At 33.1% G+C, this 27013-nt stretch overlaps 1 protein-coding gene across 8 annotated transcripts in view; it reads left to right on the forward strand.

The window, feature by feature from the left end:
* Window positions 1–7757, forward strand: part of rg (A kinase anchor protein rugose) — a 373937-nt gene extending 366180 nt beyond the window's left edge. For all 8 annotated transcript variants that reach the window (XM_075298736.1, XM_075298738.1, XM_075298737.1 and 5 more), the window contains 4 exons: window positions 11–274; window positions 387–583; window positions 848–999; window positions 7243–7757. In XM_075298736.1, the coding sequence (XP_075154851.1) occupies window positions 11–274; window positions 387–583; window positions 848–999; window positions 7243–7333 (704 nt within the window). In that variant the 3' untranslated portion in view covers window positions 7334–7757. The remainder of the gene's footprint in view (window positions 1–10; window positions 275–386; window positions 584–847; window positions 1000–7242) is intronic.
* Window positions 7758–27013: the final 19256 nt, after the last annotated feature.

Raw genomic sequence — 27013 nt, forward strand, 5'->3', positions numbered from 1 at the left:
TTAATTGCAGCAAAAATTGTCCAAATTGTATTTGGTCACTTTGGTGTGGTTACCTGTTTGGCTCGGTCCGAGTGTAATATTACTTCTGATTGTTATATAGCTTCGGGATCTGCAGATTGTACTGTACTTCTATGGCATTGGAATGCACGAACTCAGAGTATTGTTGGTGAAGGTGATGTCCCCACGCCGAGAGCCACACTAACTGGGCATGAACAAGCTGTTACATCGGTTGTGATTAGTGCAGAGCTTGGTTTGGTAGTTTCAGGATCAACAAGTAAGTGAAAAAAGAAACAACTATATATATTAGGAAATATCGGAAATTGTCCAAATACGTGTCATACATGTTTTATTTACTATTATTCTATTTGTTGTTCTATTTGTTGTAGACGGTCCCGTACTTATCCACACTACCTTTGGAGATCTTTTGCGATCTCTTGATGCTCCCATGGATTTCCATTCACCCGAGTTGATTGCCATGTCTCGCGAAGGTTTCATAGTTGTTAACTATGACAAGGGTAACGTGGCAGCTTATACCATCAATGGCAAGGAATTGCGACATGAAACGCACAATGACAATTTACAGGTAAGCAACTCAATCATAGCATTTCAGAGTTGTCTAATTTTATGCTATATATATTTAAAATATTTTTTGGATATAGTCTTATACCTTATTCACATTACACTTTCCAACCACTGTAACTAGATTTCAACTATCATTTGCCTTACAAAGAAAGGGTTTAAACCTACTTGTGGTAGATTTTGATCCTAATGTGATTGGTCTATTAAGCAATCATTTTAAAAACCTTTTCTAATAAGTGTTCTTCTCTTTTTTTCTTTATATTTCCAGTGTATGCTTCTATCACGAGATGGTGAATATCTAATGACAGCTGGCGATCGAGGTATCGTAGAAGTGTGGCGCACATTTAACCTGGCTCCACTGTATGCCTTCCCAGCATGCAATGCTGGTATACGGTCATTAGCCTTAACTCATGATCAAAAGTGAGTATAAATTATATACTATATAATAAACATTTACTTTATAAAAAAACCGAAAGGATAGGGTGGGAACGACTAGTATGTCACCGATGTTCAATGTCGAGTTTTCCTTATAGGGTTGTCACATTTGTTGTAACATTTTTTTTACATGAGTCTCGAATTATGCTCTATGGAAATCGTGTGAATGATTCAAAAAAAGCATTCGCGAACAATATTTGTTTTGGAAAGTGAACAAGAAAAATAGTCGTATATTGAACATCGAAATACTTTTCTTATAAATCTCATTCTGGAATATATCCCAAAACTCGCAAAAATTTTTGCTAGACATGCACTAATGAGCTAGGCTTTAGTGCGAAATTTACCTTCACACAAGGAATTATACCTTTTTTATAAATAACCTCATCTCGTTCCAAAGATTGTGTCTTTATAGTAAGTATATTTGAATTCTTGAATTGACGATTGGTTTAACTTTGAAATTAAATGCCAGAGGCGTTCAGCAAGGCGTTCGCATGGTCATATGCTGCTACTATACAACTTGGATGTTCTGGGATTTCCACCTATCCTTCTTCGCTGGATCGATTCCTACTTGCATGGTGGAACTAAGAGAGTTGTATTTAAGGAGTGTTATACATGTGACATCTGGCATTCCTCAAGGTAGCCACATAGGACCAGTTCTGTTTAATCTATATTTGAACGATCTTCCGTCGGTTATCGTATCATCAACATAGTTCCCTTCAAGAGCGATACAACGATTATAACGACCTTCCAATTTTTTGATACCATTTTGGCAGTACTCCCTACTCAAAATAGGCCTCAGTTTCGGCGATCACCTCTTCATTGCAGCCAAATTTTTTCCCTGCGTGCATCCTTTTGAGGTCTGAGAACAAAAAAAAAGTCTCTGGGGTCCAGATCTGGAGAATACGGTGAGTGGGGAAGCAATTCGAAGCCCAATTCATGAATTTTTGCCATCGTTCTCAATGACTTGTGGCACGTTGCTTTGTCTTGGCGGAACAACACTTTTTTCTTCTTCATATGGGGCCGATTTCCCGCGATTTCGACCTTCAAACGCTCCAATAACGCCATATAATAGTCACTGTTGATGGTTTTTCCCTTCTCAAGATAATCGATAAAAATTATTCCATGCGCATCCCAAAAAAACAGAGGCCATTACATTGCCAGCGGACTTTTGAGTCTTTCCACGGTTCGGAGACGGTTCACCGGTCGCTGTCCACTCAGCCGACTGTCGATTGGACTCAGGAGTGTAGTGATGGAGCTATGTTTCATCCATTGTCACATATCGACGGAAAAACTCGGGTGTATTACGAGTTAACAGCTGCAAACACCGCTCAGAACACGTTGTTGTTTTGGGTCAAATGTGAGCTCGTGCGGCACAGAGCTTCCGCATATCCAAATATTGATGAATGATTTGACCAACACGTTCCTTTGATATTTTTAAGGCCTCTGCTATCTCGATCGACTTCATTTTACGATCATTCAAAATCATTTTGTGGATTTTTTTGATGTTTTCGTCGGTAATCACCTCTTTCGGGAGTCCACTGCGTTCGCCGTCCACCGTGCTCATTTCACCACGCTTGAATTTTGCATACCAATCAATTATTGTTGATTTCCCTGGGGCAGAGTCCGGAAACTCATTATCAAGCCAAGTTTTTGCTTCCAACGTGTTTTTTCCCTTCAGAAAACAGTATTTTATCAAAACACGAAATTCCTTTTTTTTTCACAATAACAAAAGTTGTTTCACAAAAGACGCTCTATCTCACAATCTAATTGACTTACAGACTTCAACTTTTGACACGAATCATTTGAAGGATGGTACTATATAAAAATAATATGCATTTAATGCTAGCGACGCCATCTATGTGTCAGACCGGGGACTTATCAGCCAACCTGTTAATTGTATGATACTTTATCTTGTAAAGTGTAAGAAGATGACTTTTTCACGTAGAGTTTGTGAACAGACTGAGTACTGTATTGGGAACTATAAGCTAGAGAATTTGCTTAGATTTAATGAATTAGGCGTTTTAATGGATACCATGCTTGACTTTGGTCCTCATATTGAGGAATGTGCAAATAAGGCTACGGGTGTTTTGGGTTGCATTAAGAGATGGTCTAAGGAGTTTGTTGATCCTTATTTGACAAAAAGGCTCTTTACGACTCTGGTTAGGCCGATATTGGAGTATGCATGTGTTGTCTGGTCACCAAGTTATCGCTGTTCTATTTAATCTGTCCAGAAGCAGATTGCTTTGAGAGGGCTTGGTTGGAATAACTTATATGACTTACCTACTTATTCTAGCCGTCTTATGTTAATTGATCTTCCTTTTCATGAGCGTAGAAGGTTTATTCATGGTATTTCTTACTAAACTTATTAATGGAGATATTGATCCACATTACTTCGAAAATTTGCTATAATGTTCCCAATCGTTTAACTACTTTGTACTGTTAAAGACTGACTTTTGTAGACATAACTATGAATTATTTAATCCACTTAACATTTTGTGTAGAAACTATAACTCGGTGTATACATTGCTCTCGTTATCTGAATCGATTCCTGCCATAAAGGAAACTATACTTAAACCTCCAATGCCCCAATTATTTTGCCAGCTGATTAAATTTTCAATGTTAACGACACAAAAGCAAGAGAACTAAGCATGAAAAATTTATACGGTAAAATTCAGCATATGCTGCAAAGCCTCTTGAATAGTTTCAAATAAGTTTTCTTTTTATTTTGCCCATTTTTGTTGTCTTAAGGTGTGTTTTACTAAAAGCTTCCTTATTAAATGAAGCCCACCTCAGTAATGCTGGTGACATTTCTGAGGGTTTCAAAGCTTCTCTAAGTTGTTTCACTGCAATGTGGAACGCCGTTCGGACTCTATAAAAAGGAGGTCCCTTGTCATTGAGCTTAACATGGAATCGGGCAGCACTCAGTGATCAGAGAGAAGTTCGCCAATGTGGTATCACAATGGACTGAATAGTCTAAGTGAGCCTGATACATCGGGCTGCCACCTAACCTAACCTAACCTACTGTCTCGCGGTGGTCCTTACTGACCTAAAGGCCTTTCTGGCCCATTTTAAGTCGGAATTGTTAAACATTTTTTCCGGCTCTATTCTCCCGATTGCCGATTGCAGAACACATGATGCGCCTTTACTGTCTCCGATATCTGCAATTTTAAACCTTGTCTGGCTCAACGTGGTCCCTACGGACCCATTTGTTTATATTTGCTGAAACTTGTTGAGCCGCGGAGCCCTTATTGACTCAACGTGGTCCTTACTGAGCAACATCTCGAACACCTAAAGTTTGGGATCCCTACTGACTCGGTGTGGTCCTTACTGGCCTATTACATTTGATTAATAATTCAAAATATATTTTGTAAAGTCCCGGCTGCTATTAGCTGAGTAAATAAATAAATAAATTAAAAATGGAGTGTTATTAAAATAGGATTGAGTTATATTACACGGAGTCGTGCAAAATAGGTCTGGTCATCACACTTTTCTTCACAAACTGAAGGGTTCTTAAATACACTGAAGAAAAACAGCTTGGTCGGTCCCAAAGATTTTGTCTTTACACTAATGACTTTGTCATTGATTCCGAGCAATTCTCTTTCAAATTTGAATTTTGCGTGCTTGATACTGGGCAACCATTTTGAATTCATTATATCCCAGCAAAAACGGGTATCCAAAAAACCAAGTAAAATATCCTTTTTGAATTCGTAAGTGGTGCAAAATGAATGCAGAAGCAATGGATTTTACATGGGCTTCCCAGAAAAAGCGTCGCCAAAAAAGTAGTAAAATGTTATTTTTGGATCCGAAAGCGGTAAAAAATTTGATGCAAAAGCAATGAATTTAACACTGGCTTCTCATATGGCTGATGTCCACCATTCCAACACCCGGATGTGAATTTTAAAATTTTGTAATAACATTTATTATACCCACCACCATAGAATGGTGACGGGGGTATAATAAGTTTGCCATTCCGTTTGTAACACATCGAAATATCGATTTCCGACTATATAAAGTATATATATTCTTGATCAGGGAGAAATTCTAAGACGATATAACGATGTCCGTCTGTCTGTCTGTCTGTCTGTCTGTTGTAATCACGCTACAGTCTTCAATAATGGAGCAATCGTGCTGAAATTTTGCACAATCTCGTCTTTTATCTGCAGGCAGGTCAAGTTCGAAGATGGGCTATATCGGTCCAGGTTTTGATATAGTCCCCATATAAACCGACCTCCCGATTTGGGGTCTTGGGCTTATAGAAATCGTAGTTTTTATTCAATTTACCTGAAATTGGAAATCTAGAGGTATTGTAGGACCATAAATACGTGTGCCAAAAATTGTGAGTATCGGTCCATATTTTGGTATAGCCCCCATATAGACCGATTTCCCGATTTTACTTCTTGGGCTTATAGAAACCGCAGTTTTTATTCAATTTTCCTGAAATTGGAAATCTAGAGGTATTGTAGGACCATAAATACGTGTGCCAAAAATTGTGAGTATCGGTCCATGTTTTGGTATGGTCCCCATATAAAATGACCTCCCGATTTGGGGTCTTGGGCTTATAGAAACCGTAGTTTTTATCCAATTTGTCTGAAATTGGAAATCTAGAGGTATTTTAGGACCATAAAGAGGTGTGCCGAAAATGGTGAGTATCGGTCAATATTTTGGTATAGCCCCCATATAGACCGATTTCCCGATTTTACTTCTTGGGCTTCTAGAATCCGAAGTTTTTATCCTATTTGCCTGAAATTGGAAATCTAGAGGTATTTGCGGGTCATAAAGAGGTGTGCCGAAAACGGTGAGTGTCGGTCCATATTTTAGTATAGCCCCCATAAGAACGATCTCCCGATTTAACTCCTTGGGTTTCTAGAAACCGTAGTTTTTATCTGATTTGCCTGAAATTGTAAATATTCTCGTATTTTGGCTCACAAAAACGTGTATCGGATTAAGTTTTTATCGGTCCATTTGGTAATGCCTCCATATAGACCGACTTCACTTCTTGAGGGTGTAGAAGGCGCACTGATCATGAAAATTGCTTGAAACTCAATGTAAAATTTCCACATTTTACTTCTACAGATTTAAGATTTCAAATCAAGACGTTATTTTATAATTTTCTTGCACACTTACAGGAGATGTTAATTATTCCTCTAAAACTCAAACAAAAATGGTTCTTATAAATCCAGAACCTGATATAGTCCTCATAGGTGAAATCTTTAAATTTATCTTCGGGAAGTGTCCTCAAGTCCTCAAGCCCTCCTGAAATTTCAAAGGAAACCCTAATATTTGGTTCATGGTGATGGGTATTTAAGATTCGGCCCGGCCGAACTTAGTGCTGTATATACTTGTTTATAATTGTTATATTTTTTATAATATTTAGTTCATTCTAAATCTTGTCTAAACTTTTGATCTCAAAAATTTGCAATTTTTCTAGAATGGATTTTGCATTGTTTTTACAAAATTTAAATAATTTGTCTCCTTTTAGTAATGCTAATTCCGTTTTTAGCCAATTTGAAACATTAAAAGTTAAATTAAAGAACATCTTTGGGAGGACATTTTTTTGCTGGGTTGCTATAGGGTGGAAGTCATCTTTTTAAGTATTCGATGCATTATTTTCTGAGTTCCTCAGATTGGATTTCTTTACAAAAAAAAAAAAAAAATGGGAAAAAAGTTTTTCTTAACTTTTTCGATTTTTATCTCTACGTTAAGATTTTTTTGAATAATACTAGCGAATATTTTATCGCTATTTCTAAGTATACCGAGAAATGAATCGATACACTTTTCAAAATATTTCTGATAAATTTCTATTACTTTATATGTCAATGAACAGTAATATTCAGAAAATTTTAATTTATTGCACATCACCTAGTTTCTTCTAACATATATGATATTAAAGTCCCTTAAAAGCTCTTTAAACACAATTTAAAATTCATAATTCAGACTTGACTTCAAGTCTAAATTGCGCCATGTTTCAAGTAAAAAACATCGTTAAAAATCTTGAAAGACACCTCCTACATTTGGAATACGACGAATAAGGGTACATTTTTGATTTAAATAAGTAGATTTGATTAATTGGCGGCAACATTTGAGTGGAAATGAGTCGTCACATTTGGCGGCGGGTCAGCGGCAGCTCTATTCGGCGCCTTCATTCTCTGCTAACCTAGCACTAAACCAGTTTCATAAAAATATTTTATTTTTCTAAAACGCCCTTCTGTCTTTTATTTTTAATTTCAGATACTTACTGGCTGGTCTATCTACTGGTTCCATTGTTGTATTCCACATCGATTTTAATCGCTGGCATCATGAGTATCAACAACGTTACTAAGCGCTATCGCATGGACTATTCGGGTATAGAGAAGGAATGCTGGCAGCAATGCTGATATCATTCCATAAAATAAAACAATGTAAACATTCCAACACTTTTATTGAATCTGCAAATCAGCAAACTTAATGATATGACATCTCAGCTAAAAAGTTGATTTTAACAAAATAATTCAGATGGCAGAAGAGTTTACTAGATTAAGAAAATGCAAAGCAAATGGATACGATAAAATATGTAAGTTTGATTTTTGTATAATGACAAAGGATGTATTTTTCTGGCTTTTAGTTAAAATTAAATCACAAGATCGTATATGACAGGAGTGCGATATGTACGTCCTACTCTTATACATATTTAGTTTCTAGGTTAGGAAAATATTGCAATAAACATTATAAATTGTACTTAACCAACAGCAAAAACAAAAAAACAAGCATTTTAAATTCAAATATGTTGTGGTAATCAACATTTTGCCTCTCATAGATAACGATTCTGTAGCAATCCAAGAAATAAATATAAACCTTAGAAAAACGTTTGAATTCATAACATTTCACTATTGAATTCAAATAATTTTCAAAGATCTTGTTTTATTGACATAGAAATTATCACTCAGATTTGCCATATATTTTCGTTCTGTTTTCTATTGCGGAAAACACAAGTAGATGTGTCACATAAAAAAAGGGTTTTTAGAATTTTTGCAAGAAAATCTAGTTAAAGTAGTTATTCTCCTACAATTCCTCCTTAATAGGACTTGCTATAATTTGCAATATCATTGTAGGGATTATGGGAAACCAAATCTTCAGAAAAGGGCATAAAAATCCCAGAACAGCGACTATTTTCATAGTTCACTGCAAAGGGCAAAACAAAAAATAAATTAAAAAATATTTTATAAAAAAATAAAACCAACACAAAAAATCAGCAACTGAAACTAAGTGGCCAAAAGAAAACGTACTAAAGTAGTATTAATTTTACAAGTGAACATAAGATAACAAATTATTGAAAAAAAAATTGAAAACTAAATACAAAATAACAGCGTTAAAAAAGCATTTAGAGATAAAAGCAAAACATATAATAATACATCTGCTAATAAAAGGGCTTTGGAATAAATGATAACCATTTTAGTAGACGTCTACAGCTTTTGATGGACGTTCTCTCCTCAAGCTCTAGAAAAACTAAAAATTAAAAAAAATAATTTTTTATACATTAAAATTAATAATAAAAAATAAATGCAAGAATATTTAGGTCTGTTAAGTATGCATTCGTATATTCACTAATTTTTTTTTGTATATATAAAAAATTCTAGGATATAAAACAAGCACATTTTTATTACAAAGAAAATACAAAAAAAAAATCTGAAGGTTAGCCTGGCCCTTTTAGCCACACTCCTTGAAATAATAAACAGAAACAAATATCCTTCAGAAACTCCCAATTCTTAAAAGGAACTTTTAATTTACATGATTTTTCAGTGCAAAACGTCCATTAATTTAAATGTTCACATCTACATATGTATGTATCTATGTATATGATATAGTCTTTTTGTAATTTATGTTTTATGTTTTGCCAAGAAAATAAAAAAACCTAAATTTAAAGGTCTTTAAGACTCGATATGTTATCGTCCCAAATCATGCTTTATTTTCTGTGTCCTTGACATTGCCCTTAAATTGTGCATATTAATCCCTCCCTCCATAAATTGTTTGTTAACAAAAATGTAAAATTATATTTTTCTTTTAACTTTAACTAAATTCACCCTTTTCCAAATATACAGATATAAAATTGTTATTTTATTTAATTGCTCCATATAATATTTTCATTTAATTTCAATTAATTAAAACTAATCAAATTAATATTTAATTTTATATATATATATATATATATATATATATATATATATATATATATATATATATATATATATATATATATATATATATATATATATATATATATATATATATATATATATATATATATATATATATATATATATATATATATATATATATATATATATATATATATATATATATATATATATATGTATATGTATGTATTATTCTTTATATTTAAATGTCCTTCTATTACATTTATATACATGTATACATTAATAACTCTATATAATTCAATGTACAATGTTTGTCCCCCCTCCACGTGTTGCCCCTGTCTAACCTATGACCATTTCACTAAATTTAGCAAGTCGTTAATATAATTACACAATACATAAATAACATATAATTAAATACATCCTTATGAAATTGGTTGTTCTCACTTTAATTCCTATTGAAAAACCTTAAGAAAATCACTTGGTGTTTATTGTAGCATAAATAATTTTTTCATAGAGTCTTTAGTTTTGTTCTCGTTTTTATTTTGTATCACTTAATTAGAAAAATATTTTTAACAATTGATAAAATTAAAAAAAAAAAACTAAAATTAATAATATACCAAGTGTCAGATGAGTAATATTTTATTATGTATTTAATTAATGCTAAGAAATATGGGGATAGAATTTTTTTATTAATTTTTTCTACTTGTTTCTTAAAAATATTCTACTTGTGAGTGGTGAATAGTTATGTAGTAACTTTAATGGACAAAATCAATATTATGATTGTGTGTAATAAAATTGAACAATAATGCCAACAATTATGGGCTTCACAGACGGATACGATTTGTTTTACAATTCTTCGGAGAATCAAGTCAAACGATGGCATCCCTAATTTATCCGCAATTGAAAGACACATAAGTAATCAATGCTTTATATATTAAATCCCTCAGGTCAGCCTTAATTGTCATAATATTTCTATCTATGATCATTTGCCTCTACACCCACGATATACTGCGCCACCGATTGCTTCGGCTTATTGTGGGGTATCCGACGATTTATCAAAATCAATTTGGCAATTTCTTATTGTTAATTGTAAACTTTTCAGCCATAAACAATAAATCATTTACAAATCAGCAATGCTATCATATGACTTGTTTCCTTGTGGTACTGGATACCCAAGCCGTGAGGGACTAAAAGAAAACAGAGTACTCGTTTATCATCACACATCTAGAAATGCGCAACATCAGATGTTTAAAAGCAATCGCAGAAAACAAGTGAAATCTTACATTTTTAATGTATGAACTGCTCAAATCGTAACAAATATTTACTGCTGTGATTATTTCTCATACTGTAGCACTTTTTATTTCATGCTATTGGATAAATTAATATCAATAAAACGTCACTTTTGCTAAATGAAATCTGGCAACACCGACACGATATGCACTGATAAAATGTGATTAATGGAACAGCTGTGCAACAATTATCATAGACCAAGAAATGTGCCCAGCAAAAACTGGGTAAGCACTGGGGATTCTTCCAGTAATACCGGCAATCAAAAACTTACTACTTGTAGTATTAACTGGGATTTAAAAATAATAACTTACCCGTGTAGACCAAAAGTGATTCCTTTTATTAATACCAGTAATTAAAATCATATCTTGAGGTCTTAAATATTGTTTTTTTCAAAATATTGTTTTTTTTTTATTCGTTTTAAATATTAATTAATTAAATTTTTGTTGAAAATTTGCTTTTTTCTTGACATTTTTTAAATAGAATAACCTCTACAGTGATTGTGGGCACCGTTAATAGTAGCGAAAATTACATTTCAGAAAATAATTGCAACATATTAATTTATAATGCCAATAAAATATACCCATGTTTTTTTTTAAGTTCTATAGTACATCATTTCTATTGTAAAATTACATCATTTAATAAATCCATGGCATAAAATAGGGTATAGTGTGTTGGATTACAAAACAACAGGTCTGAGTTCGATTCCTCATGGCGCCATAGAGATTTTCAAAGTACAAATTGTACCATAAATATAAAAAGAGGGGGAGAAAGAGATAGTAAAAGACCAAGAATACGAAACTAACTTATAAGAGAGAATAAAATCTATAGATAGCTACACGCAAAAAAATAATTCTTTCCTCCCAAACGAAATTTTAGACAAACAAAGTTCGTTTCTCATTTTCGCTGTAAGGAAGTGTATTTGGAAGAAAAGTATATACTTTTTGTGATAAACGTTTATTCTTTTCCAGGATGTAAAAACAATTTCATAAAGACAAACTCAACAAAAAAACATTGTTTTCCTGCTAATTGCAGTTTCCCTCACATCTTTCTCACATCCACGAGGTTTTTTAGTTCTTAACACCTTTTCCTGTAATACCAACAATGTAGAAGAAATTATACGATTTTATAAATTTTTAAAATTTTTTTTTACCTTTCGCCTGGACGGAGAATCGAATCGCGGACCATGCATTTTGTAAGTCAACACACTAACCACTGAGCTATTTCCTGTTATGGTCATCAATAGATAAATATCCATATAAGTTATATACAAACAAAGTTTATTTAACAGAAACAAACATTTAGTTTGGCACTGTGGTTACTACGTCCGACTTGCATGCCAAGGATCGTGGGTTCGATCCCCGCTTCGACCAAAGTTTTTTTTCTACATATATTCCAGATATGTTCGGAAGATTCCGAAAAAATGTTCAACATTACATTGTAGTATATTAAATTTTGAACTGTAAAATGTGTCTTATTAAAGACCTAAAGTCAGAAAAGAACAGTGTTTGATATAAACGAAATGGACTGTGTTGTTATTTCAAAAATAACTTTTTTTATTGAAAAAATAAAAAAATTGTAACAAACGAATTTTTTTGGTGATAAAAGTTTAAAATTTTCGAAGCAATTCAAAAACTCTAACAAAAGAAAAACGTTTTCGGTACACGTTTTCCAAACTTTTTTTTTTTTTTTTCTTTGCGTGTATGAGAGCATCAACTCACTCGCTCTTTTTGATTCTATTTATGGTAAACCTATTATTTTTGGAGAGCTGGTATGATTGTGACGAAGTACTTATTTTTCGACTGCTGGTATGCTTGCACCGAAGTACTTTCCTCCAATGTGATGCTGGTGATATATGTACGAAGAAGTTGTTACCTATTTGGCGCAAGCATACTTGTACTCATACCTGGTAATAGGACTTTTTGCTGGGTATAGACGTCTAAAGTCAATTCACAACGATGTTATTTGTGTACAGTACGCAGTCATCGCCCTCAATTATGCAGTCAAGTGACTCAATTTTTTTTTTGGAAAACGAGAATCAAATCAGTCAATTGCATTAATAAATGTAATGTTAAAAATTATATGTAAAGAACTTTATATTCTTTTACAAAAAAATTGTGTTTTATGAACGGAAAAGTGCCACATTTCTTGGTCTATGATATTATTCTGGATTGCTTATACATATGTTGTACTCGATGCAAGATAAGATAAAACAACCCTATAGAATAGAAATTTCACCAGAATCTTATGAGCTTTTCAGACACACGTATATTGTTAATGTATCTAAAATCATACGTAATGAGCAGACAATGAAGCCGGGCAGTCAACCCGGCCGCCGATTAATTCGGTTCAACTCGACTAAAATATATAATTAATAAAATATTTCTATATAAATGGGAAAATTTTATTTATAACTACTGTATTTTTGCCAAAATTTTCCAGTCACAATTATTCAATATAAAGTTTCTATAATAATTTTGCCAAAAGATAGCTCAGAAGATATGAATGAAATGGATATATGATGGTTGTTGCACAACTAATCACCTAACCATTTAGACAACTTCAATTTGATTTTACAATCGATAAGTGTACGCCACCGAATGTAATAATTTAGTGTCAGCCGCCGCCGACAAAAAATGGGACGGCTTCATAGTGAGTCAAAAAGGTATTTGTCTACACGGCATTTAGGAGATTCTTTGTACAATCAATTGGATAAGCTTATGTTACTAATTGGAATAATTACCATCAACTTTTGACAGCAGCGACAGGCATAAATTTTCCTCTATTTTGCATCGGTATCATAATATGCTTCTGAAAATCGATACACTGCAAAATACACTGAAAAAAAGCATGCCCGTTTCCAAAGATTTTGTCTTTACACTAATGATATTGGTACTGATACTGAGCCAAAGAAGCGGAGAATTGAAGAAAGGATACTTTTAAGACAGAATCGTCTTTTATATTTAAGTTTTGCGTACTTGATTCTAAGTAGCAAATTTTAATTAGTTCGTTTTTTTTGTTTTTTTTTCTTCAGATGCAATTAAAGTCCTTTAAAAACGTTGTAACTACAATTTAAATTTTCAAATTCAGACTCGACTTCAAGTAGAAATTATGCTATGTTTCCAGTAAAAATCTTTAAAATGAAGTGTTGAAAAACATCTCCTATTTTTAAACGCGAGTTTGCTTTGTTGTCAAGATGCAAAAAGAAATTTAATTTAAAGACAATTTCATTAATTTTGAAGAATTTTTCGCAATTATTAAAGACAAGTTGACATTAGTCAAACAAAATTTTCTTCATTTAAAATACCCATTTTTAATTTGAATCACTTAATTATAAGGAAAAACGACTTTATAGAAAAGAGAAATGCGTCTTCTATGCTAAGCAAAAAATGCATTCGTGTTTTAAGGACAAAATTTTTAAAAATTTTCTAAAATTAACTAAATGTTTTCTTCCTAATGGATTCACTGTTTTTTCAGCGTAGAAAGCAGGCATTGCTGGCATTTATTGGCCAATTTCTAAGCTCATCTAAATAACAAAGTTGGGGATCTATAACATTATCATTCGTAACCTATTTTTTTTTTAATTTCTCCATTTATTTAACAATATCTGATTACATGTCCATATTGAGTGATAACCATATAACCACCATAAGCTTCTTATTATAAACAAAAAACACAACAACTTACATTCTTTAGTATTCCTGACCCACTTAAAAAAAGCAAGTCATTAGCATAAATATATATTTAATATATAGTTTATTATGAGCATAATTATAATTATATGTATTTTTATTACTATAAACACTTTTATTGGTTTATATATTAATATTTTTGTTGCACATAAACACTCACCATTTTGTAACCACGAAAGCCACACAAACACACATGTATGAGACAAAAAAAAAAACCCAAAACATGAACTTGAGCGATAAATAAATTTTATAACAAAAAAGAAAGCGAATATGTATTCAATGTATTATGTATTTATGAAATACATTTAAAGCGATAACAGTCACTGAAAAAAAAAATAAAAAAAAAAAACAAAAAAAAACTATATTGAATGAAAATTTTTTTGAGCATTATTACAACTATTCTGTCCACATTGCAATTGTTTATTAATCATTATTAAGCTTAATGGAAATAAAATTAACATAAATTGACAAAAAAAATGTTTATGTAAATAAGGTAAAAGAAAAAATTAAAAATGAATGGCAAAATAAAGAAAGAAAATATTTTTAAGTTAAGGTGAAGGGTTCTGTTTTAATGAATTATAACAAAAAAAGTTATTTTTTAATGTAAATATAGCTTAAACATTATCAACAATAAAAACTTATCTAAATACTTCAATAAGGCTTGGAAGGTTATTTTTTTTTTAATTTCATTAATACAAATTGTTTTGTCATTAATAAAACATAAAAAAAAATTATAAGAAAATACATAATAATAAAGTTGCCTACAACCTTAAAATAAAACAAAAAAATTATGATGGCTGATTAGCATTATAAAAGAATAAACTAAAATTAATTAAACAAAACAGTGGAAAATTGAAATGCATACTAATAATAACAAATCTAAAGCCTACATTAAAAGCTAACCCAAAATCAAAGTAAAAACAAGCCACCATGTAATGAAATCAGAATATTAACTAAAAGCATAAAACCTCCCCCATAAAAGAAAAAAAATCATAAAACATAAAATTACCTTACCAACTAAAGTTTTACATAGATTTTAAAGCTTAAGCTTTTTTGCCGCAGTAATTTTTGAACAAGAAAACTCCCCCCTTAAAAATAAATCTCCAAAATATATTTTGTCAATCATGTTAAATATTTACTAAATTTAAAAAATAAAGAAATAATTAAAACAAAGGCAAACATTTTTAAAATTCCAGCACACAATGACATTACTCCTACAGAAATCACTTTCCTGGCCTTTCCCCCTTTCCCCAAACCCATATACACTAATACAACCAATCCTAAACAATTTAATGTTAACATCTTTAAAAATTATTTGCTAACAAAGAAAAAATACGAAGAAATAAAATAAAAATTAATTTACAAAGAGGAAATCTAAAAACAAAAAAACAAATGCAAACCGTATTGTGAAAGCTATTCTCTAATGTGCAAATGCGTAAACAACAAACGACAACAAACTTATACAAATTATTATTAAAACCATATTGATAATTTAATATATTAAAAATTAACCAAAATAAAAAAAAATCAAATGCAAAAACAAAAAACTAATTAAGGATTTATAGAGTATTAAAAGATAAAAACAAAAACCGTAAAAAACAAATACTTGCAAATTAATGATGATACAACAGCGCAGCAACAGCAATTAAACAGATATACTAACCTCACTACTACAATTCCCCCCAGACTAATATATGGACATGCAAACATACACAACACACATGAAGACCACATTAAACACAGAACCCCAACCATTATGCCCACAAAATCCCCAATACACTCTTAACACAATTCATATGCTATTGAGATAAGTAATTATTATTAAACAAAAACCTAAAACAAAATACGATTATGTTCAATAAACAAACAAATGAAAAATTATAATAAAAAAGAGGAAAAAGAAATACAAAAATAAAATTGACAAAAAAAAATAATTGCGAAAAAACAGTTCTTTTTATTTTGTAGTTATATAGGATTGACATGGGTAAGTACTTTTACTTCTTAAATTTTTTAGAAATTCCATAAATTCGATGATTTTTTTTTTCTAAAAATAAAAAGCTTTCAAGGTTTAATATATTTATGTTTATACCCAGCGCCACACTGTGGAACAGGGTATTATAAGTTAGTACATATGAGTCGATATAGCCTTGTCCGTCTGTCCGTGAACACATTTTTGTAATCAAAGTCTAGGTCGCACTTTTAGTGCAATCGACTTCAAATTTGGCACAAGTATGGGTTTTGGCTCAGAATAGAACCCTATTGATTTTGGAAGAAATCGGTACAGATTTAGATATAGCTCCCATATATATCTTTCGCCCGATATGGACTAATACGGTCCCAGAAGCCAGAGTTTTACCCCAATTTGGTTGAAATTTTGCATTAGGAGTACAATTAGTAGTGAAGTCAAGTGTGCCAAATTTTATTGAAATCGGTTCTAATTTAGATATAGCTCCCATATATATCGTTCGCCCGATTTACACTGATATGACCACAGTGGCCAATCTTTTACTCCGATTTAATTGAAATTTTGCACACGGAGTAGAGTTAGCATTGTAGCTATGCGTGCCAAATTTAGTTGAAATCGGTTCCGATTTAGATATAGCTCCCATATATAGCTTTCGCCCGATTTACACTCATATGACCACAGAGGCCAATTTTTTCCTCCGATTTAGTTGAAATTTTGCACAGGGAGTAGAATTAGCACTGTAGCTATGCGTGCCAAATTTGGTTGAAATCGGTTCAGATTTAGATATAGCTCCATATATAGCTTTCGTCCGATTTACACTCATATGACCACAGAGACCAATTTTTAACTCCGATTTAGTTGAAATTTTGCACACGGAGTGGAGTTAGCATTGTAGCTATGCGTGCCAAATTTAGTTGAAATCGGTTCAGATTTAGATATAGCTCCCATATATATATATGTTTTTCTGATTTCGACAAAAATGGTCAAAATACCAACATTTTCCTTGTTAAATCGCCACTGCTTAGTCGAAAAGTTGTAAAAATTACCCTAATTTTCCTAAACTTCTAATACATGTATATCTAGCGATAAACCATAAATAAACTTTTGCGAAGTTTCCTTAAAATTGCTTCAGATTTAAATGTTTCCCATATTTTTTAAATTCTATAGTCTATAGATTTTGTAGAAGTCTATCAAATTCTGTCCAGATCGAGTGATATTTAAATGTATGTATTTGGGACAAACCTTTAAATATAGCCCCCAACACATTTGACAGATGTGATATGGTATTGAAAATTTAGATCTACAAAGTAGGTTATAATATAGTCGGCCCCGCCCGACTTTAGACTTTCCTTACTTGTTTTATTTGTATTTTGGAAATTAAAGTTGTGGTTAACATGACCATGATGAACTTAGATTTTACACAATAACAAATGTTGAGGTATGATATGTTTGGTGTAATTACTGGGCCTTGGAATCAATACTAAAATAATTTAAATGTCGACAAAATCTCAATCTCAAAATCAAGCTAATTTTGAATGCGGACTTTGTATTAACCTTTTCGACCCCGAATTTTTATCGGTATCGCTAAAATTTTTTTATACTCTTAATCATGTTTAAGTATTTAAGAAGCGTCTAGCCAAAATTTTGGGTCGCCACGCCCATTCGTTTGGACGGTAGAGAATGTTGCCTGTGGGCAACATTGGTCCAAACAAAATATTGTTTGTATTGTTCAAACATATTATGTTTCACTTTAGGGCATACACTGGTAGTAAAAAATTTTATGAAATTGTCTTTGTGTGGATATATTTTTAAGGCGCCAATTCGTTACTTCCATTATTTTATTTGCAGCATACTCTCTAGGTCTCTCTTTCTAAACACATATATGCTTATAGGCTATTTCCAAATTAATATGTGTTTGCATCTAAACATATTATATTTACAAACATTTTATGTCCCTAACATTATGTTCTAACCTATTAACATATATGTACCAAACGTGTTATTCTAGTTTATGAGCATTATATGCTTGCACTTAAAACTATTGTGTTGAAAAATTTGAGTTCCAAACATATAATTTTTACACCCAAACATATGAAAAACAGTATTTTTCGTCCGTGTATGAATTTACGCAAATTCACGAAATGAAAAGTTATACTCGCGCACGCTCACATGATTCTCCACAATTTTCGTAATTGGCGACAAATCTCGTGATTCAGGAAATTTTTCGGAACTCGACAATTGGCGTGATTCATGACAAATCTCATGCCTCGCTGCAATTACTGATCAGTAAGTAACATCATAACTCACAACGGAACCATTAGCAAAATTCAAATATGTTTCACAATCAAGCAAAGGACGCTATTGAAATCTTAAGCGTAATAAAATCCGTGAAGGTGATTAAAATCGGTAAGCTTGAATAGTGAACGTGAGTTTGTTCGTTAGTGAGATTCTTTTCTGCCTCTGTTTTAACGTGAATGTGAATTTTATCATGAACCTAAATTTCATCGTAAGTGTGAATCGGATCGTAAACGTGAATTTTAGTCGTGAGCGAGATTTCGAAGAAATTTTACTCATGAACACAATTTGATTTTTGTTCACGTACGACAAATTTTTGTTTAGTCCCGTTCACGGACATTCATGAGATTTATTTTAAATTTCATTCATGGTTTCCTGTGAGGCACGCGTGATTACGAAAATGTTTTGTTTGTTTTGGACCCAGTCATTTTAATTGGCAATCAAAAAACCGAAGTTTAAAAAAAAACGCCAATATCGGTGCTCAAACTAATCCACCAGTATAAAGTCAAGACCGATATCCATGGCTTCCTCCCCTTTTAACAGTTTGGCTGATAAGTCCCCGGTCTGACACATAGATGGCGTCGCTAGTATTAAATGCATATTATTTTTATATAGTACCAACCTTCAAATGATTCGTGTCGCAATTTGACGTCTGTAAGTCAATTAGTTTGTGAAATAGAGCGTCTTTTGAGAAGCAACTTTGGTTATTGTGAAAAAAAAAATGGATAAAAAGGAATTTCGTGTTTTGATAAAATACTGTTTTCTGAAGGGAAAAAATACGGTGGAAGCAAAAACTTGACTTGACAATGAGTTTCCGGACTCTGCCCCAGGGAAATCAACAATAATTGATTGGTATGCAAAATTCAAGCGTGGTGAAATGAGCACGCAGGACGTTGAACGCAGTGGACGCCCGAAAGAGGTGGTTACCGACGAAATCATCAAAAAAATCCAAAAAAAAGATTTTGAATGATCGTAAAATGAAGTTGATCGAGATAGCAGAGGCCTTAAAGATATCAAAGGAACGTGTTGGTCATATCATTCATCAATATTTGGATATGCGGAAGCTCTGTGCAAAATGGGTGCCGCGCGAGCTCACATTTGACCAAAAACAACAACGTGTTGATGATTCTGAGCGGTGTTTGCAGCTATTAACTCGTAATACACCCGAGTTTTTCCGTCGATATGTGACAATGGATGAAACATGGCTCCATCACTACACTCCTGAGTCCAATCGACAGTCGGCTGGAGAACCGTCTCCGAAGCCTGGAAAGACTCAAAAGTCCGCTGGTAAAGTAATGGCCTCTGTTTTTTGGGATGCGCATGGAATAATTTTATCGATTGTCTTGAGAAGGGAAAAACCATCAACAGTGACTATTATATGGCGCTATTGGAGCGTTTGAAGGTCGAAATCGCGGCAAAACGGCCCCATATGAAGAAGAGAAATGTGTTGTTCCACCAAGACAACGCACCGTGCCACAAGTCATTAAGAACGATGGAAAAATTCATAAATTGGGCTTCTAATTGCTTTCCCACCCACCGTATTCTCCAGATCTGGCCCCCAGCGACTTTTTCTTGTTCTCAGACCTCAAAAGGATGTTCGCAGGGAAAAAAATTGGCTACAATGAAGAGGTGATCGCCGAAACTGAGGCCTATTTTGGGGCACAACCGAAGGAGTACTACCAAAATGGTATCAAAAAATTGGAAGGTCGTTATAATCGTTGTATCGCTCTTGAAGGGAACTATGTTGAATAATAAAAACGAATTTTGACAAAAAAATGTGTTTTTCTTTGTTAGACCGGGGACTTATCAGCCAACCTGTTAGTTGCCTTTTGGGCCAACCATACATACTAATAATGAACAGTAATCGCATGTAATCTTCAATACATTCGATATTTGGTATAATTGAATTTTCAATTATTTGAACCGCTTAGATTTATCGAAAACATTTTCGTTCTTGATTGTGCTTTATTTCCTTTATAAAGGGTGATTTGTTAAGAGCTTGATAACTTTTTTTTTTAAAAAAACGCATAAAATTTGCAAAATCTCATCGTTTCTTTATTTGAAACGTTAGATTGGTCCATGACATTTACTTTTTGAAGATAATTTCATTTAAATGTTGACCGCGGCTGCGTCTTAGGTGGTCCATTCGGAAAGTCCAATTTTGGGCAACTTTTTCGAGCATTTCGGCCGGAATAGCCCGAATTTCTTCGGAAATGTTGTCTTCCAAAGCTGGAATAGTTGCTGGCTTATTTCTGTAGACTTTAGACTTGACGTAGCCCCACAAAAAATAGTCTAAAGGCGTCAAATCGCATGATCTTGGTGGCCAACTTACCGGTCCATTTCTTGAGATGAATTGTTCTCCGAAGTTTTCCCTCAAAATGGCCATAGAATCGCGAGCTGTGTGGCATGTAGCGCCATCTTGTTGAAACCACATGTCAACCAAGTTCAGTTCTTCCATTTTTGGCAACAAAAAGTTTGTTAGCATCGAACGATAGCGATCGCCATTCACCGTAACGTTGCGTCCAACAGCATCTTTGAAAAAATACGGTCCAATGACTCCACCAGCGTACAAACCACACCAAACAGTGCATTTTTCGGGATGCATGGGCAGTTCTTGAACGGCTTCTGGTTGCTCTTCACTCCAAATGCGGCAATTTTGCTTATTTACGTAGCCATTCAACCAGAAATGAGCCTCATCGCTGAACAAAATTTGTCGATAAAAAAGCGGATTTTCTGCCACTGATTTTGGTAATAAAATTCAATGATTTGCAAGCGTTGCTCGTTAGTAAGTCTATTCATGATGAAATGTCAAAGCATACTGAGCATCTTTCTCTTTGACACCATGTCTGAAATCCCACGTGATCTGTCAAATACTAATGCATGAAAATCCTAACCTCAAAAGAATCACCCTTTATCTTCTAAAATTACAGTTTGAAAGAATTATGCAAAACTTTTCAAACTATGATAATTCGTCTCGTTTTACATTCAGATATTCAAAGCATACTTTTAGACTTTTGTGATTAATAGGTATTAATCACAAACGTTTAAAAGTATGCTTGTAATACTGGATTATAAAACGAACTAGTTTATTAAAATTTGAAAGACTTTGATATCCAATAAAATAACAAAGCATTTCAAACTGTAATCAATGTACACCTTTTACATTATGATCTTTAAAGTATAGTTTTAGACTTAATTGATTAATAGTTATAAAATATTAACGTCTAAAAGTATGCTTGCATTAATTGATTCTATAATTAGTTTACTGAATTGTAGTTTGAAAGTCTTTAAAATGTAGTTATAGGAAAGAAAAACAAAAGTAGAAAAAAAGCCTCTCACCAAATATTAATTCACAAGAGTAAATATTTGAATATAAAATTGAATTTTGAATTAATTGGAAGTTGAAATCACTCGACTGAGTGATGATTATTATGATTATTACAAATAAAATTTGTAATACGAGAATTTCAACTCGACATCGTGCCAGATTTGATATTTCTTAATAAATGAGTGTAATAACTTTGATGTAAATGAAAATGCAGTTTATATAATGTTTCAGAAAAATATAATGTAGCAATTTTCATGAAGATTGAATAGAAATTGCGGACGGCAAATTGATAGCTAGACGGACAGTTAGGAGGCTAACTCCACTCAATATGTAATTTTGAGTCGACCAAGATGAACATTAAGGATAATTTATGCAGGAAGTCGAATTTTAATTTTCAGTTGCGGTTAACATTTCCATGAAACATTGATTTTATACGATGATAAAATATTAAAAAATCATAAATTAAATCAATCGAGCATTCAAACCATACATTTTAAAGTATATTGCGACTTGAATGTAAGCTTAGTGTAATTCCATGCTTCTTTGCCTCGGAATAAATACCAAACTAATTCAAGTAACAACAAAAGATCGACCAATAAAAATCGTACCTCAACATATAACTTTAGCTACCTAAAAAATAGTACTTATTTTTCAAATTTCAGTCCATACACTCAGAGAAGAGTGAACCCATTAGCGAGTTATTTTTAACTAACCAGTGTTAATATTGAACTTCGTATGTCGCTAAAGAAACATGTACTTATAGTGAGTTCAACATTTTCCTATAGGCTAGTAATTTGTTTTAACTTTTGTCAAGTTCAAATTTAACTGTTCAGAAGTAAAAAATTAACAGTTTTTAAAAACTAAAACATTAATGTTCTGGATTTCCTACACCACCTGGTGACTTGGAGCAAGGTGACCTCAAGGGGGAGGATCCTCAATTCTACATGTCATATTATATTTAATACAAACCACTTACTCTTCTGTAATACAAATCCTTTAGAATCATTTATTAGATTTTATTTTTATCATTTTATACAATTTGACCTTTTGTCCGGACGGAGCATCGAACCACGTACCATCAGTTTTCTAACTAAATACACTATCCACTGGGCCACTTGGCTCTTATACTCATCAACAACCAAATGGGACTTTGTTTATTCTTTTCTAGCTTGGCTGCATGCTTTTCTAGCTTGACATACAGTCAAGGGTGTCTATTTTTAGAAACACCACACGAGCACATGTTTCGGAGACGAACTATTGTCTAGAAATAGATTCACTTAACGGTAGTTAGAATTGACATTCATCGTTAGTTTAGTTATACTAAAAATAGAATTTTCATGTCCAACTAGACTTTGTAATATTGAATAGTAAAAGTTCAGTAACGCTGAGAAACTTTTTCATACATTCGAGAAAATACGTATTCCCTATTATTATATTTGCTTGAGTCCATTTACGAACTCATTGGGAGTTCTCTACCATTTTGCTGGTAATGGCCGTAAGTTCAATTTACTTCCACTGAGTTAACTTTGTTCAGCAAAAGTTACATTTAACTAACTGCGAGTAAAATTTTGAACTACTCAATATTATGGAATTTACTTGTAGTTACGACGTTCAGTTTTCTGAGTGTAAGAGGTAAACTCCGGACACATGTACTATATGGAAGCTAAGGCTATATACGAACTTTTATCACCAATCTTTAGCATACGTATTTGTGGTTTCAAAAAATACATCAAATTCTAGAAAAATCGAGTGAAAATATCGATATGACCCTTTTTGTAAATAGCTCTAGGCTGCAAACAATGCTTGTCCGGTCCCAAAGATTTGTTCTTTGCAATCCGAACTAACAGGTTGGCTGATAAGTCCCCGGTCTGACACATAGATGGCGTCGCTAGTATTAAATGCATATTATTTTTATATAGTACCAACCTTCAAATGATTCGTGTCAAAATTTGACGTCTGTAAGTTAATTAGTTTGTGAGATAGAGCGTCTTTTGTGAAGTAACTTTTGTTATTGTGAAAAAAATTGAAAAAAGGAATTTCGTGTTTTGATAAAATACTGTTTTCTGAAGGGAAAAATACGGGGGAAGCAAAAACTTGGCTTGATAATGAGTTTCCGGACTCTGCCCCAGGGAAATCAACAATAATTGATTGGTATGCTAAATTCAAGCGTGGTGAAATAAGCACGGAGGACGGTGAACGCAGTGGACGCCCGAAAGAGGTGGTTACCGACGAAAACATCAAAAAAAATCCACAAAATGATTTTGAATGAACGTAAAATGAAGTTGATCGATATAGCAGAGGCTTTAAAGATATCAAAGGAATGCGTTGGTCATATCATTCATCAATATTTATAAAGGGTGATTCTTTTGAGGTTAGGATTTTCATGCATTAGTATTTGACAGATCACGTGGGATTTCAGACATGGTGTCAAAGAGAAAGATGCTCAGTATGCTTTGACATTTCATCATGAATAGACTTACTAACGAGCCACAACGTCGAATTTTCAGTGAATGGGCCCTAGAAAAGTTGGCAGAAAATCCGCTTTTTTATCGACAAATTTTGTTCAGCGATGAGGCTCATTTCTGGTTGAATGGCTACGTAAATAAGCAAAATTGCCGCATTTGGAGTGAAGAGCAACCAGAAGCCGTTCAAGAACTGCCCATGCATCCCGAAAAATGCACTGTTTGGTGTGGTTTGTACGCTGGTGGAATCATTGGACCGTATTTTTTCAAAGATGCTGTTGGACGCAACGTTACGGTGAATGGCGATCGCTATCGTTCGATGCTAACAAACTTTTTGTTGCCAAAAATGGAAGAACTGAACTTGGTTGACATGTGGTTTCAACAAGATGGCGCTACATGCCACACAGCTCGCGATTCTATGGCCATTTTGAGGGAAAACTTCGGAGAACAATTCATCTCAAGAAATGGACCGGTAAGTTGGCCACCAAGATCATGCGATTTGACGCCTTTAGACTATTTTTTGTGGGGCTACGTCAAGTCTAAAGTCTACAGAAATAAGCCAGCAACTATTCCAGCTTTGGAAGACAACATTTCCGAAGAAATTCGGGCTATTCCGGCCGAAATGCTCGAAAAAGTTGCCCAAAATTGGACTTTCCGAATGGACCACCTAAGACGCAGCCGCGGTCAACATTTAAATGAAATTATCTTCAAAAAGTAAATGTCGTGGACCAATCTAACGTTTCAAATAAAGAACCGATGAGATTTTGCAAATTTTATGCGTTTTTTTTTTAAAAAAAGTTATCAAGCTCTTAACAAATCACCCTTTATATACGGAAGCTTTGTGCAAAATGGGTGCCGCGCAATCTCACATTTGACCAAAACCAACAACGTGTTGTTGATTCTGAGCGGTGTTTGCAGCTGTTAACTCGTAATACACCCGAGTTTTTCCGTCGATATGTGACAATGGATGAAACATGGCTCCATCACTACACTCCTGAGTCCAATCGACAGTCGGCTGAGTGGACAGCGACCGGTGAACCGTCTCCGAAGCGTGAAAAGACTCAAAAGTCTGCTGGCAAAGTAATGGCCTCTGTACATGGAATATTTTTTATCGATTATCTTGAGAAGGGAAAAACCATCAACAGTGACTATTATATGGCGTTATTGGAGCGTTTGAAGGTCGAAATCGCGGCAAAACGGCCCCATATGAAAAGAAAAAAGTGTTGTTCCACCAAGAAAACGCACCGTGCCACATGACATTGAGAACGATGGCAAATATTCATGAATTGGGCTTCGAATTGCTTCCCCACCCACCGTATTCTCCAGATCTGGCCCCCAGCGACTTTTTCTTGTTCTCAGACCTCAAAAGGATGCTCGCAGGGAAAAAATTTGGCTGCAATGAAGAGGTGATTGCCGAAACTGAGGCCTAAGGAGTGCTACCAAAATGGTATCAAAAAATTGGAAGGTCGTTATAATCGTTGTATCGCTCTTAAAGGGAACTATGTTGAATAATAAAAACGAATTTTGACAAAAAATGTGTTTTTATTTGTTAGACCGGGGACTTATCAGCCAACCTGTTACGTCCAACAAATTCAAACAAAGGTTGTAAAGAAAAATTCGACGTGATGACTATTTTGATTTCCCAATCTTGAAAGTTTGGACTAAAAGCAAAAAATATATATACAAATATATTAGTGCACAAAAATGAATAATATTATTAAATCTATAAAGCAAATTCATGAATTTTCTATTCAAGAAGTTTTAATTATTTTTTAAATAAATATTATTTTATAACTAACAAAACCAACCTTCCAATAGGTAGTTTGTTGTAGTTGATATTAAAAACTGTTTATTTATCACACTAACGGCCATTTTCATGTATCTCCGTTAGACTCCCAGTTAACAGAAAGTAAAATCCAAATTTTCTCTCTTATATAGACATGATGACAGACATGTCCATAGTACGGTTTAAAAGTTCGTTAGCTAACGCAGCACTAACGGAGCTTCCTGAAAATGGGGGTAAATCTTTTGAGTCAACCATACCTAACTACTATAATTGCCATTAACCGCATATAATTTTCAATACATTCGTTAGTTGATATAACTGAATTTTCAATTATTCGATTATTCAATTATTCTTCAATTTATCGATTACATACCATAGATTCCTCATTACATACCAAGATAGATTCTTCGTTTGTTTTATTTCTTCTAAAATTACAGTTTGCAAGAATATAGCTAACTATAATAATACGCTGTTCAAAGCATAATTTGAGACTTTTGTGGTAATTAGTTATTAATCACAAACGTCTAAAAGCATGCTTTCTGTATACGGGATTATAAAATGAACTAGGTTAATTATAGTTTAAAAAGTTTTGTTATTATGTTGGATAGCACATAATACCAAAGCATTTCAAACTGTTATATATTTATAATATGATTTTGGAGCCTAGTTTTAGACGTATTTGAAATAGTATAATATTAACATCTAAATGTATGCTTGGGATAATTGATTTATAATCACCTCACGGAATTGTAGTTTGATAGACTTTACTATGGTCTTTCAAACTGTAATTTTAGAAAAGAAAAACGAAAGATGTAGAAAAAGAGACATGCGCTACACTCACCAAATACTAATTCACAAGAGTTGTTATTTGGAACATAAAATTGAAATTCGAATTAATTGGAAAATGAAATCACTCAGTGAAATTAAACAAACCTAAAAACAATAATAGTATTGCATAGAATTTTTAATACAATAGTCTCAACGAGAGACTTCGTTCCAGATTTGATAATTCTTAATAAAGGCGTGTAATGGCGATAAAGGCGTAATAATT

The sequence above is a fragment of the Haematobia irritans genome, chromosome 3 (assembly GCF_050003625.1).
Source record: "Haematobia irritans isolate KBUSLIRL chromosome 3, ASM5000362v1, whole genome shotgun sequence".
In the NCBI taxonomy this organism is placed as follows: domain Eukaryota; kingdom Metazoa; phylum Arthropoda; class Insecta; order Diptera; family Muscidae; genus Haematobia; species Haematobia irritans.